This window comes from Belonocnema kinseyi, chromosome 3 (genome assembly GCF_010883055.1).
Source record: "Belonocnema kinseyi isolate 2016_QV_RU_SX_M_011 chromosome 3, B_treatae_v1, whole genome shotgun sequence".
Taxonomy (NCBI): domain Eukaryota; kingdom Metazoa; phylum Arthropoda; class Insecta; order Hymenoptera; family Cynipidae; genus Belonocnema; species Belonocnema kinseyi.
Genome location: NC_046659.1, coordinates 141,003,705 through 141,018,917, shown reverse-complemented (window position 1 = coordinate 141,018,917; position 15,213 = coordinate 141,003,705). Strand labels below are relative to the sequence as shown.

General features: G+C 35.9%; 1 protein-coding gene across 1 annotated transcript; it reads left to right on the top strand.

Moving 5' to 3' along the window:
* Positions 1–234: 234 nt before the first annotated feature.
* On the top strand, positions 235–3,103 carry LOC117169539 (odorant receptor 82a-like). Its single transcript, XM_033355959.1, has 6 exons — positions 235–508; positions 634–970; positions 1,437–1,685; positions 2,197–2,304; positions 2,736–2,891; positions 2,971–3,103. Exons 1-6 carry the CDS (start codon positions 258–260, stop codon positions 3,022–3,024), a joined length of 1,155 nt encoding a protein of 384 aa, XP_033211850.1. The 5' UTR covers positions 235–257; the 3' UTR covers positions 3,025–3,103.
* Positions 3,104–15,213: the final 12,110 nt, after the last annotated feature.

The following is a 15,213-nucleotide window of genomic DNA, read 5'->3' as shown; positions in this document are numbered from 1 at the left end:
GCATTGCGAAAAACGAATGACGCATACACTTCATATAAAATTGTTGTGCGCAATCGCAGAAATGTCCCCTTATCGGTGGAAAAGTCCTTACTAATTCAGAAACCGGACAGCATGAAATTGTTAAAAATGCATGCCCTACAAAATGGATATTCGTTGTAAGTTTAGGCTTTGCGTGGCTATAGGAATAGAAAAAAAATATTCATATAGTATGTCCCTTCTATCACTACAAGAGAGAATTTCCTCGCAGTTTAGACACAATGCTCTGGACAAATCAAATTATTTCTCGCCCTATGGAGAACTTTTTACGGTTCATAAGCGCTTGGCCCGGCACAAGCAATGCATTCCTATTTCCTTCATATGCTATCCTTATGCTTTTGAGTTTCATTGCAGAAATTGGTGATGCGTGTTTGGTTATAGAAAATTTAAAAATGTTCGTACACACTATTAGTCATTCCTTGATAATTTCACTAGTTTTCCTCAAAACGACTATCTTCTGGCTGCAGCGAGGGTGATGTATTTTACTATTTCTACATCATTCAATACGCAAACTATTTCACTATTTTTTTGTTGTAAAAGTTTAGAATAAAATTCACTTTTTTATTACCTTATATTTTTATGACTAATCTTTCATAGGTGTGCGAAGGAGATTTTGAGCGAGATGCTTTATGATTGGTGTAGCATCAAGAATCCTGAAGAGAGAATAATAATGAAGAAATACGTTAACATTTCTCATAAGATCTATATGGCATCCAGTACTATTAACGTTCTCAGCCTTTGCACTTATATTGGTACTTTTGTTCGATCATGCTTAGCTGAATCTGTCGAAGATAGAAAATTTCCACTTCCATCAAGATTTCCATTTCCTAGCAAAATCTCTCCAATTTTTGAGGTATTGTGCCTTCTACAGCTTCTTATACTTGGCCTTAGTGCAACCTTATGCGGTGCTTTGGATTCATTCTTCTTAGCGATGGTAAGAATTTTAAATATACTTGGTAACCCAAATGTGACCTATGTGATTTGTGATTTTTGAAAACAAATATCGACTCAGTGAACCATGGAAAGTGTGGCTAAAAAATAATATTTTGATTTGAATTCAGCAAGAGAAACTACTGAAGTTTTCCATGCTGAATTCTGATCAACATACTACTTTATAGCCTACACTTTCTATCTTTTCTGTATCAAAAGTTGTTTCAAAATATCACAAATCGTGCTATAAGTGGATGTAGAATATTTGTCTGGCCTCAAGCGTCTGCTCAAACGTTTTTCACTAATAGTAAGATTTGTGATCTTTTTAAAAAAATGTTTTACTCAAAAGAAAAAAAACTCGAAGACGTTAAATGAAGGCAAAGAATGGAGGTTGGATTTGAATCTGGGACGAACAAATTTGTCACATTTTGTTGAACTGTGTTTAAAATTGTTGAATTAATTAATTTCAGATTTTACACACTAGTACTAAGATTGAAATAGTACGACTTGAATTAAAACGCTTTGTGGAAGACAAATTAAAATCGCAGAATAAATCTTTGGCATCGAATACAAAAAACGCAGCAAAATTATTGATTGACAAACATCAGAACATGATCGACTTTGCGGAAAAGATCAACCAAGTTTATTCCAATAATGTACTTGTTCATTTCACGTTTTGTATGATACAAATAAGTTTCACGTCATATGAAATTTTGACAGTAAAGTATAATTGATTATTGTTATTATCCTAATTGTATAATAATTAATATAAGATTAAATCAAATCACTTTCGCACAGGACTTTCAGGTTCTCGCTTAGTTGCACTATCGTCCAAATTTAATAGGATTTTTTTCTATTTTAACTTTCGGTTTCAGGGGCTCTTAACAAAAAATTGAAATCCGTTGAAAACTTAGCTATGAAATTTTGGACGAATTTAATAATTTGTGTATCGGAATTATCAGAATATACAAATTTATTTATAAATCATACAGTTACCAAATTTGAAAAAGAATTTCTTGCATAGTTTTCACTTTGATAAAGACCAGCCAGAGTTTTAAAGAATTTTACGTGGTATTAAGTCACTAATTACAATATTAATAGACAGTACAAAATATTTCTTTTGATTTTAGAAATCATCTTTTAATAAATTGCTAAATTTTAAAGCGCACTGTACTTACTAAACATCCTTCTTGACAAGATCTACATTTGAAAAACTTATTTTTTTTATAGATGCTAGAGACTAACCGCAAAACAGTTTTGAAACTTATTATAATCCTTAATAATCAAATTGCGGTGATTGGAGCTTTTTGCGCTATCGGCGAACTCGTGCGCTCAAAGGTTAGAAAAAAGTTTTATAAGTATGAAGTGTAACAAATATTTATGTCCTTTTCCTATAAGAAACTGAAATCTTAGGGAGAATTTTTGAGTGATAGGGATGGGAGAGAAACATTTTATATTTTTTTACTGAAAAGGGATTGTTCATACATTACGTAAGACGTTTTTCTGTTGTTTGAATAAAGACGAAAATAATATTTTTATCAAGTTGAAAAGGACACAGCGATATAAACAAAAGAAAAATGTTTTACGTAATATATGGACGATCCCAAATAATTAATAAGGTAATATAGAATTCATCTGCTTCTTTGATGCGTAGAAACAAAATAATAACAATAAGTATAAAACAACCTATGCATCTAAAATGTTGACTATTTATTAGTTCATTTTACCAAATAAAATACAAAAATTAGTAATACGGAGGGACATTACAGAGTTTGTCAATCGCGGATGAGGCTTATTCATTTCCTTGGTATAATTTAAAAACGGATGATTGTAGAACTATAATGATGTTGATTCGAAGAGCGCATATACCAATATCAATAACAGCCGGCAAATTCGTAATTTTGTCGATCGCCAGTTTTATGCAAGTACAGTATATTTTTTTACATATATCACACCACTAGTTCATATAACAAATATATATTTTCCATTTTTTCGTTTTCCCAGCTTCTAAAGGCAACTTTTTCCTACCTATCTGTACTTCGAACAATACAGCAGTGAATCAAATGTGATACTTATATAAAGTAGTAGTATATGTATATATATGCAATATCAACAAATATTTCGTTGTAAATAAGCTATCAAGACATTTTCAATTAGTTAACAACTCCCACCTTCATTTTAGTGTATATTATTATCAAATTTTTCGAATAACCTAAATCAAGAGGCTCCAGCCAGCTCTTGAGAGAATGCACATTTTTGTAGAAAATTTTCTTTTAAAACACAAGATATATCAAGGAATTAGGATTATAAAACGAAATCATCTTTTAATACTTGTGTTATACAGTGGGATGTTGCAGGTTTCCCTTTCAAATCACTTTTGATTGTTTTCGTTTCCATTCATTTAAAAATAGCTCTTCCTCTCTTGAAGGAAATATCCGCGAGAAAACGAGGCTAGTTCGAGATTTAATCGATTTGATTTCTTATATTTTTTTCCTGAAATGTTTCATCATTTTCTTTTGTAAGTTAAAATCTCATATGCTTATCATAAGGAGAGAGAATAATAGTCACTAATGCTAATTCTTTTGGGTCTTTTTTGGTTCTCTTCGACATTCACCACATTTTATGGACGAGAGTGAAATTAAGGAAGTATTAGTTTTCTCTGGAGCATCATTCGTCATCAAGAATTGGAGCTACGAACAAAGAGGCAGCAGGGCTGGCCAAAGTCGCATAAATACAGGCGCAACCGTGGATTGTCCACCGGAGATAGTACGCAGATGAAAGTGGCGTACCATGATTGCAGAATTGCGTTTAGTTTTGCGCAATGCGTCCAATAACTACACATTTCAGCCAATCACAGTGTTTCTCTGAATAATTAGGAGGCTGTGCGGTGGCATTGCAATCCCCTCTCCAGCCATAGAGATCAGTGGCTCCGACCGACCAGCGAGGGAATAACATTGCCCGTATGCCTCTATATTTTGCATGTATTTCTAGACTTTTTTAAATTAAGAGATTTCTATTATTAGCAGAGTAGTCACTACCGATTAGTGGGGATGTCACTCCACAATCTCTGGAAATAGAAATCAAAACTGTAGATCAAGTGAAAAATTCAAATAACAGAAAATAATTCGCTTTATTATTGACGAGATGAAAACTAATTTTTTTAAATTGATAGATAGTTTTGATTTCTATTTCCACAGCCCTTGTAGAAATTCAAATGGGGAACTAGTCTGGTTACCGACCAGTTGACTCCATTTAAAGCCGGGGGCTAGTCGGGTCAGCTGACTAGTCCCCGACCAGTAGCGTCACGGTAGATTTGTCGGGGGCTATTCAGGTGACCCGAATTCTCCTAGTCGGGGCCTGATCGGGTACTAGCAGGGGTCATATGATAATACAATTGTTCCGAAGTAATTCCACTGTAAACAATTTCTTGGGGAATTTATCCCAAAATTGTGTTGACGCCAATTTCCAAAAATTAATGGGGAACATATCCTACGCTTAAACATGCATAAATTTATATAACTAAAATCCTCTAAAATTTGTGGTATAATAATTTTTTAAAAACTACTTCAGCTGGAACGCAGCAATGGAAGAGCTTCATTCTGAAAGAACCGCCATATTGGCCATGGTAGCCTCTGCTTCAGGTAATTATGCTTTGTTACGTGTGGACTGCTGTCCTTAACACTCCACGCGTCATTTCTGTTGCGCGGGAGGCGGCATGTCGCGCCCTTGCGGATTTAGAATCTTATGACTTCCGGCGGGCACTTTTCACCTACATCTATATGTATCTTTTCTGATATGGATTTTTTTTTAAATTCCATACAAAGGTATTTATAAATGTTCCTAGAAATTCGCAATTTTCTAAAAAATACTACAAAAAATAAGATTACGTCTTTTTGTATATTTTGATCGTTGTTTTCATTCAAAGTTGGTTTTCATATAATATTATTAACTTAATAATTATTTATTACAAATTTTCGAGATGAATTTAACATTAATAAGTCCTTTCTCCAAAAAACTGTAAAATTATTCAAAATATTGTGCTAATTTATCGAATATTTTAGAGCAAAATATTTCCTGACCATACAGAAACACTTAAGCTTTTTTAGAAAATTTACCTGATCTACGCGGCAAATTAAACATTAGTTTTGGAACGATTCCCTAAATTTAGTGGGAATCACTAAATTGCCTAAATTGTAGGGAATATTCCAAAACTGTCGTATAAGTTACTCTAAGTTTAGGGAAATTTTCCCAAAAATTGTAGGTATTATCTAATTTCCTAAATTTTAGGGAATTTTCTCCAATTCTTTAGTGAGTTATAAGAAATTTCAGGAAAATTTCCCCAAATTTTGGGGAAAGTCATTTTCCCCAACGAAAATGTGGATTTTTCCCCACTAAATCCTAAGTGCAAATTGCCGGAGCTGAATACACGGCCCAGTGTTGGTCCAATTTTGGCAGCCGAAATTCGGCTAACAATATTGGGCCAATATCGGAAATTTATCGGCCCAATGTTGCGCCAGTTCTGGCAGCCTATATTGGCTATTTATATTTTCCTATCCTCCACCGATGCTCGGCCCAGCAACGGCACTTTATTGCGCGGAGTCTCACTTTTAGCACCTAACATACCAACCTTACACGAAAGATAAAAATTTTGTTGTTGAAAAATCGTCGAAGTTTATGATAAAATTTCTAATTTCTGTCATTAAAAATTTTGAATCGTTCATGTATTTTATATTTACATTAACTTTTCTGAACTGTAGCTTATGAGGATGACTTTTTCACAGTGTTTCAACTTGTCGGTTTAGCGAAGTGGTTAGCACTCCCGACTGCCAGGCGATAGATTTAAGTATATAGACATAGGTTCGATACCCCGTAGCGTTAGAAATTTTATTTGTAATATAATGTTCAAATTGTAATATATGTATTTAAACTAAACAAGACCATTAATATTCATATTCAAAGTACTCGCAATACATAAATATTTATTTTTTCAATACCTTTTTTGTCATATCCTTAGACTATAGCAGTAGTCGTTAAAATTAACGAAAATGTTTAAATGAAGTTTCAATTCTTGAAATTATGAATAATATTTTAACGATATTCATCCAGGTTGGTCCGATATTGGTACCCAGTGTTGGGCCGATAATGGCAGCCAAACCTTGGCTTCCAAGTGCAAGCCATAGTTATCATTCCGCCATTGGCGCGATGATGGCAGCCGAGCACAAAAAGGCCCGACCAGCCCCTGACCAACCACCGACCAGGCCCTGACTGAAATTTTGACAACAAAAAATCCAACTAGTCTCCGACTGGGTACTTTGTCAAAATTAATAACCCGACTAGCCCCCGATTAGTGCCCGACTTGCAATAGGGCCAAATGGGGTTATTGCCACACGGGAGGTTGTGGAGAGTCATTTAAACTGATAGATAGTAACTACTCTGCCGATATTACAAATTGCCTTAATTGATTGGTATCATAAATGTAACACCTGGCTTGAGATAGCGTATATTTCTGAAAAAGGATTTTTCTTTCGATCCATCTAATAGGTTAATTGGGAAAGCACCTAACGGGCAATCGGAAGTTCTGCGGTTCGATTCCAAGTGGAGTGACGTCAGAAGACCATTTTCAGAAAAATACAATTTCAAGACTTTTTGAAAATTGTTGTTTTGAAATGCAAAAATCATAAAACCTTTGATCCGCAAGTTCTTATAGATATAAATGATTGTGAAAATATTAGTTAAGTGTCCTCGGTCACTATAGCGGACATTTAATACCTATTCAGACTGATAGAATTGAATCAGCGGCACAACAATATTAATGACTAGATGTATTGTATCGCTTAGACAACATTTTAATAGGATTACACATTTCATTTAATAGCGATACGTATATTATAATTTTGTATCAAAAATATGGATAAGTTGTATTAACAATATTTTAGTAAGTGCATTTCGCACCTTTTATGAGTGAAGTACGCGTGTTCTACAATGGATATATTCATAATTTTCTAACCTACGACGGTACGAATAAATCAATGATACTATTTCTATCAGTGAATATTTTGAAATTGTTGCAACATTGATAAAACGATATTACTGCCATAAAAAGACATAAATTTTCAGAGCAGGATAAGAGTAAACATTTCTTTTTTGTTCGAGTTGCATTTTACGGCTTTAAAATAAAAAGATCACATTTTAAATTTGCCACGAACCACCAAGATGCCTTTCTAGCTGCGAGTGCAGGTCGGTGGTGGTGTTAAAATCTCATCTGGCTCTTGAGCAGTGTCGACTCAATTTCCCCTCAGTGGACAGGCCAAATTTTCGTCCCGAAAATGTGAAAGAAGAGTTGCCAACTTTAATTTTGATGACCAACGTTACCGACAGTTTAGATCAGCTGGCCTATTTTAATTATATGAGTTGGCAACACTTCTTCCACACTGTTTTCGAGGCAAAATTTTCGCTCCCCCAACAGTACTACGCGCGTGTAACTAACCTTTCGCTCGTCGGTGTAAAACCGACCACTGACTGAGAATGAATTCGAGTTAGGGAAGACTCACTAGTTTCCTTTACCTAATCAACCACAGGTTGTTTACATAGATCGGAGACTCGCTCACTGGTTCCACTCCGCTGAGTGGCTTAGTGGGGTTCAGGCGGTTGTCACTCAATTCTTTAGATGTGTTGCGACAAAGTCGACGTTGGAGCCATCTAGCGTATACTCATATCCCTCAGATAAGATAATAGATGACCGTTCAGATAATCGCGATAATACCCAGATACTTTTCAGATAATAGACTTAATAATTAAATAAATTGCAGAAAAAAATATAAAAACAAGTCGAAATACATAAATAATTGTCAGAATAATTATTTATGCATTTCTAATTATTTTTTGACTATTTTCTATATCAAAAATGAGTTTTTATGAAGAAAGAATATTGTGAAACTATTTGTGAAGTATGTTGCCGGTAAAAACAACAACGACAGTTACCGTGGTTACTGTTGAACATTTTGGAAATTTTGAACTTAGACTAGCGGAGTGAGGTGCGAGGAGCGCAATCGCTGCGTCATCTGATGTATACTCCTAAGGGGGCCAAAGTACGAGTATGTTCAGACACTCCCGCCATTGTGAGTGACCACCGCCTGGTGGGGTTACGGAGACTAGAGACCCTATAAGAAGAGCTGGCCATGTAGTCCCGAACTTCTTATTGTCGCATTTGAGTCAGGGTGAAAAAATGTACGCGCTAGCGGGCACGTACGCTGGAAAAACGTGGATTTGAATCCTCAAATATTTGAAAACTAGAAACAAAATAGAAATGCAAAAATTGAATCGTTAAAATGACACTTTCTCAATGAGATTTTGACGTATGCAACAATACGCAACAGTTGACTATTTTGTAACCTATAAAAAAATTTCGATTTCTAATCTATAAACATTTTATTATTATTATTTCCTTATTTTTTATTAATAAATGGTTTAATGATTATTTATTAATAATTATTATATACATGAAATTTTACAAAATTTTCATTACAAACGCATAATTCATAAGTCTTAGAAATTCAAAAACTTTAAATTGAACCTTTTCTCAGCCAAATAGTTGTCCTCGTCGACATTTAATGTTTTTACTATTCTACATATTCCATATTCAATTATAAATACTCACGTTGTTTTATTCTTCAAATTTTTAAAAGTATTTTACTTTTGATGCAGTCATGAACACATGAAAACATCTTTTGGTCATAAAGGTCCCGAAATCTCCCTCCATATAATACGGTGTCCACGCAGAAGATACATCTTGACACGACTGGATGTGCGTAATGCTCGGACTCCGAAAGTACGAGCTTCGAAGTAACGAGCGTTCCACAGATACGAGCCTCCCAACTCTAAAGGAGCGTTTGGAATGTTCTCCCCTATACCCCCACCCTCTTCGAGAGTTGCGCACAAGTGTGCATTACTTTGGATTTAAAATTTGTTCACTGCATTGTAATTAATCGTGAATTTTGAAGTTTCTTGATAAAGATATTGAGTTGCTTTTACTAATAAACAATTTTTCATCTCACGTTGTTCTACTTTACTTTTGAAGCGAATTGCTGGAAGAAATACGATAATTTTTCCAAACAAAATGAGATGAAAAAATTGTAAGGAGTAGAAAAAATCTCAAATGGTTTATAAACAAAAGAGGTTTTTATGAAAAAATTCATTTTTGTAAATTCAAAAGCATATTTCTATAATCGAGAATCATGAATAAAAATGTTGGCGCTACAGTTGTTAATATTCGTTTAGCTGTTTATGAGAAAAGTGTTAGGAATGATGAAAAATTATAATTTTCTTATTAACTTTTACAACAAATTTTCGCAACCTAAGATTCAGAAAATATTTTTCAACTTGAAAGCTGTGGAAAGATCAACTCAAGAGCTTGCAAAAAAAATTCTATATGCAAAGTAGCCAAAATAGAAAAATGAAACTCGTCTAAAAATTCACGGTCGAAAATGAAAGTTTATCAGTCTAAACATCTGAACTGACATTTTTTTCGAAATTAATTTTCTTTGTTGTATTTCATAAGTAGGTAAGGTGCAAAATCATTGGAACAGTGTATATTAGACAACCAAAACACACGTTCTGAAAGATTACCTGTGGAGCCCGAGTTTATCTTCACATTCCCACCACTGTCGTCTGCTGCAATAACGGGCGCCGTTTGAAATACGACTGGGCGTACTGATGAACTCTCATTAGAAATAACTGATGGAGCAGACATCAATCTTGCATAGAGTATTTTCAACTGTTAAGGGTTATATGATACTTGGTCGTGTAGTCAATCGGGTACAGTTCCCTCGGCTTTTTTCCCGCACATATGAAAATTTTTAAAAACTGAATTCGGAGATGCTATAAAATATCATAACGGACGTCCCTGGACACTTATTTAGGGATAATAACAAAAAAATTAATTCTGCTAAATAAAAATATTATGCATGTGCATTATGTTAAGGTTACGTCGTTTTTCATCTCTGCCTTTCCGATAACCTCGAAATAGACAAACACGTTGTTAGCAATATCAAACTTTTGTTGAGAAAAAAACACAAAAAAAGTGTGCGGGTACGTCCGTTAGCATGTTCGCTATCATTTCCCAAATTTTGAAGACAACATATTTATTAATCTAGGAAAAAAGCCGGGGGAATCTAACACTGAAAAAATCGATACTAATTCTTAGGCGCCATGCTAACTTGTTAATTACAATTCATAATGATGGAATGGGATTAACAAAACATATTAGTTCAAAATTAAGGAATTTTTTTATTATATAAAAAAATCATGAAAATGTGATAGTAAGCAGGGAAATTTATTAAATTTAGGACGTTTATGGCGTCAGCCATAAACTTAAGGTATAAATAATTTTTTTTTAATCTTATAGGCTCTGAATGATACTGTTCGTAGCAGATGTGGATTTCGGAAAACATTCTTTATATGTCAGAATCAAATATTATTTTCAATCATTGATTTTTCGATTATGAAGCTCTGAAAGGTTCCAAAATTCTAACCAGAGCTCCAGTGAATTTTAATACAATTGTAATCCCAATATCAAACGATTCTCATTTGTAATACTATAACTGAAATTTAGGTCAATTGTTCTTTATAATTTTATTGAATTACAAGACCCTTTTAAGTTTATTTTATAAAGAAATACTTTTTTATAATAAGCGTCTAACTTAATTATTAAATCATTTAAAACATTTTTATTTTTATATATTTCAATAGTTTAGATAAAACATGATATTAGTAATATAATTTTAATAATAATAATTAAAATAATCATAATTTTTACAAAAATATAGATCATTAAATAAAAGTAAATAATATCAATTATTATGATCATAATTTTCTGATTTGGTAAATAATCAATGTTTTTAGCACGATTTCCTCTCAATTAATCTAATTATATCATTTTTACATACAATGCATATGTTAATTATTCAGTGCAATGCAGTGTGTATCCAAAATAAAAGAAATGCACTTCAGTTTTTGGCATGCCAATAACAGGGCTAAGGTGCCAAGGTTTGGTGCTCTTACCCTATTCATATGAATAAAAAAATATGAAATTAAGTTTAATAAGTAAAAAATTTATTAATATTTTTATATAATATTCATTTGATCTAATTTCATATAAATTTACAAACAATATCCAAACTTTCAATAATCAGTAATTATTATATAATCCTAACTTCAATAAATAAAAAAATAAAAATATTACTAGTCTATTAAAAATTAATTTATAATTACAATTAACAATTTTAAAGGTCATTTACCTTAGTCCTTTTTTATTTTAAACGTAGGAAAATTTATAAACTTTAAAATACACTCTTATGGATTTCGAGCCGCTGAATCCGAATCTGGCACACAGAAATTTCCTAGTTTGCCTTCTCTTTCCCCTATCTGGGGTGATTCTAGAAAGATTGAAAGTCTTTCTCAGATTACATAGAGTTATACGGAAAAAATATCAGAAGTCTTATATCCTTTGCCATTTTGCTTGCGATATCAGTCACTTTTTCGGCGCAGAAACGTTTTTTTGGTGGGCCTGTGTGACCAGAAAATCCTTAGGTTTTTCCATACTTTTTGCATTCAGAGAGAAAATGGAACAACGCCGACGAATTTGGTATTCCAATTTGGATTTAACACGCAAATCTACAAAGAAGATGGTAATTTTGTTGTTTTTGCTCGTAGAAATCTATATAATATGAGAAAGACCCACAATTTCCCTATAACTACTCAAGCTAGGAGAAACAGAAGGCGCATTAGAGCCTTTATGTGTATAAACTAATTCTCTATAAGTCTCTACAATTAGGAATATAACAGCCAAGCATCTATTTTTACCGGAGTTATAGCGTTAAAAAAATTCAAAAAAAAAAAAAAAAACACACGAAAATGAACTTTTCAGGCCAAATAACGCACGAAAATCCAAAAATTACATTTTTTAATTCAACAATTTCACACATTAGGACAACCGCAGGATTTCGCAGGGAGCGGGTGCTAATCTGGAAAATTGCACCCGCTTCCAGCGAAATCGCGGTAAAATTTCAGCCACAACCACGTCTCACGACCGTGAGATAGGTATTCCGGGTACAATCGTTTCAACTCCCTTATAAGGTCTCGATACCTCTCTTTCTTTTCATTCACCTTAGTTATGATGTTTTTGTCAGCTGGTGCCGAAAATTCGATAACGAACATGGTTCGCTTCTCGAAGTCAAGAAGAACCATGTCAGGCCTCGAGTGAGCAACAGAAACAATTGTCGAGAATATAAAGTTCCAGTACATGCGGCACTTCCCATTCTCGACAATTGACTCAATTTCCCTAGGAGCATTTAGAGGAGCCACATTAAGGTTAATGCCGTAGGAGTGACAGAGATGGTAATAAAGCACTCTTAGTGCCGCATTGTGCCTTTGAATGTAGGTCGTTCCCGCGTGAGTTGGACAACTAGATAGTATGTGAGCTAAATGCTCGGGGTGTGCATGGCACGGCCTGCAGCTATAATCGGGAATGTCTTGGCTCAAAATGTGGCGACGGTATGTTAGGTGGAAATGACACCGTCTTGGCATGCAAAAATGAAACCCTACGTACCAGACTTCAATCCGGGCGATTTAAGGAAAGCAAACGTTAGCTCACAAGACATTGACTGCTCCTTCACATTTCTGTGGAAGATACCGTGCATCCTCTTATCGAGGAGCTGTTCACGAAAGTTTTTCTCTTGTGCTTTCTTAATCCGGGCTTTCAGGAGTGAGCACTCGCGATAGATAAGATTTGATGCATTTTGCTCACCCCTAATACTGAAGTCAAGCCCGAGTGCTTCAGCAGCCTCCTCCGCTGCTTTCTACAGAAACGCTCCTTTGCCCACTTCTTCGTGATTCCTGATCATTTCAAGAAGAGGGTCTCATCCATTTGCAACTCTATGTGCTGTACCCTTAATAATCCTATTGTGAAGACATTCAAGACTCAATATTCCGCGACCCCCTTGACGGCGTGAGATGTACAGTCGCGGAACGGAAGACTTAAGATGCCTGCTTTTGTTCATGTGCATAACCTTTCTTGTTCCGATATCAAGAGATCTGAGCTCGTTCTTCGTCCATGGAACTACTCCAAATGAATAGAGTAGTACCGGGATGGCAAGCATGTTCGTTGCAGATACTTTGTTCCTCGCCGACAGTTCGGAAGACCAAATCTGTCGGATGAGACGTTTGTATATGCTTCGGAGAGTATCCATTATAGCTGTCACATTCTGAATGCAGCACTGTGGCACGCCCAGGTATGTATAAGTCTCTCCAGCGCAAAGGTGTCGTATGGCGCTTCTATCAACTTCGTCCAGTCTATGCTGAACTTCGTAGACTTCTATCCAAAATACTTCGACCTTCTCTGGTTTGGGTGGGTGTTCGACAGTAACTGGAGTGTCTTGGAAGAGTCGAGATGGATCAGAGAGAAACTGTTGATTTTCTCTGACCCACCTCTCCCTTCGCTCTAGACTTCTCTTAGCGTCAAATAGTATCCGTATTCTTTCAACAATATGCTGTCTATAGATTTTATGCTTTCACGATGATTCATTTTGATAAAAAGAGATATTTCGGGTTTCACTCGTGTAAAAAACTACGAATTGTTTGCCGACGTTTCGTGAACATTGCAGTTCACATCTTCAGGGCTGACCTGAAACTGAGGAATCAGGTCATGATGTTCTTAGGTATACTTTCTACGATGCCTGTGATTGGCCAGAGCGCCCCCCCCCGTGGGGACTGGTCGAACCAGATAAAAAGGCACCCTTCAGTGATCCAGGAGTATATAAAATGCCTTGTTCTTGTGGCAAAGTCTATATTGGAGAAACCGGGAGAGCGGTGAGCCAACGTATGAAGGAACATGAAAGTAAAGCCAGGCTAAAACACTTCACGCAATCAGCACTAGCTGAACATCATATCGAAACAGGTCATAACATTTTATTTGATGAAACAACAGTCATTGCAAAAGCACACAACAAATTTCCAAGAAAACATAGAGAAGCAATCGAAATCTTAAAACACCCTAATAACATCAATAGGGACAATGGATATCATACCAATCCGATTTGGCCTTCCGTTCTCCCGGATTTTTAAAAAAAGACTTGATTGGCCAATTAAGTTGGATCAGTCCCCACGGTGGGGCGCTCTGGCCAATCACAGGCATCGTAGTACATAGAACATCATGACCTGATTCCTCACTTTCAGGTCAGCCCTGAAGATGTGAACTGCAATGTTCACGAAACGTCGGCAAACAATTCGTAGTTTTTTACACGAGTGAAACCCGAAATATCTCTTTTTATCAATATGCTGTCTGATCGTCAGCAGCTTTGACTTGTTAAGTGTGTGATAACGGATCCGGAGTTCGCGCGCGAACTTTCGAACCTTGGCGGTAAAATTCCTGCCAGATGTGATGTAGTCAATCACACACTGAATGCGGGACGCGTACTGTCTTGCCCAGCCTATCTTTATGGCAAGTTGATGCATTCGTCTTTTGGTCTTATGATCAGTTGTTGGTTTTGTTTTACGGTTCGCATCAACCAAACCTCTCGCTGCATTATACACACAATAATTGATAGCCCAGGGGTCTTATTCTCCGGAAAAATGTCCATGAAGCTCGTCATCCATTTCAGCCAGATCTTTAGGCTTGAGAGAAACCTTGGTGTTGATGTTTCTCCGGGTCGTAAAGCATCGCTCTTCAACTATTGGATGCCTGCCCGCGGTTGGTTTTAGTGTCGCCTCTCTTTCTCTGTTGCTGGCTTGTTCTAGCTGTCGTAGAGTAGGCGTTCCGCTTACATAGCCCCTTTTACAAAGTAGTTCAGCATGGTTTCGCAGACGTTGCTGCGAAAAGTTCGATAGCTCCGGGTGTTTCTCACACCACAGAGCATGCCGCCGTGCCATGTAACCCCGTTCAGGGGCCACACTCGCATCGTAGCACTCTAGCAAGTCGTGATTCAGTCGCTCCGTCCACCCAAATGTTGCGAGATCCGGGCGATCCATCGCATTGAATCCATTTTCATTAGCTCTCCCAGCTCTATATTGGTCGGCATTGTTGGCCGATCCATTGTCGGGAGCCCTGCGCGTTCTGTTGTTTTGAACCGCACTTACTACAACTATGTTTAGTGTTGTTCCCACGAGAAGCTAGGGAAAGGGGTTCGTCCATCCTTGTAGAGCCCCGCATGCAAGGATAAGGCTGCGTACTCTGAGAGGTCGCCTGGTATCCCA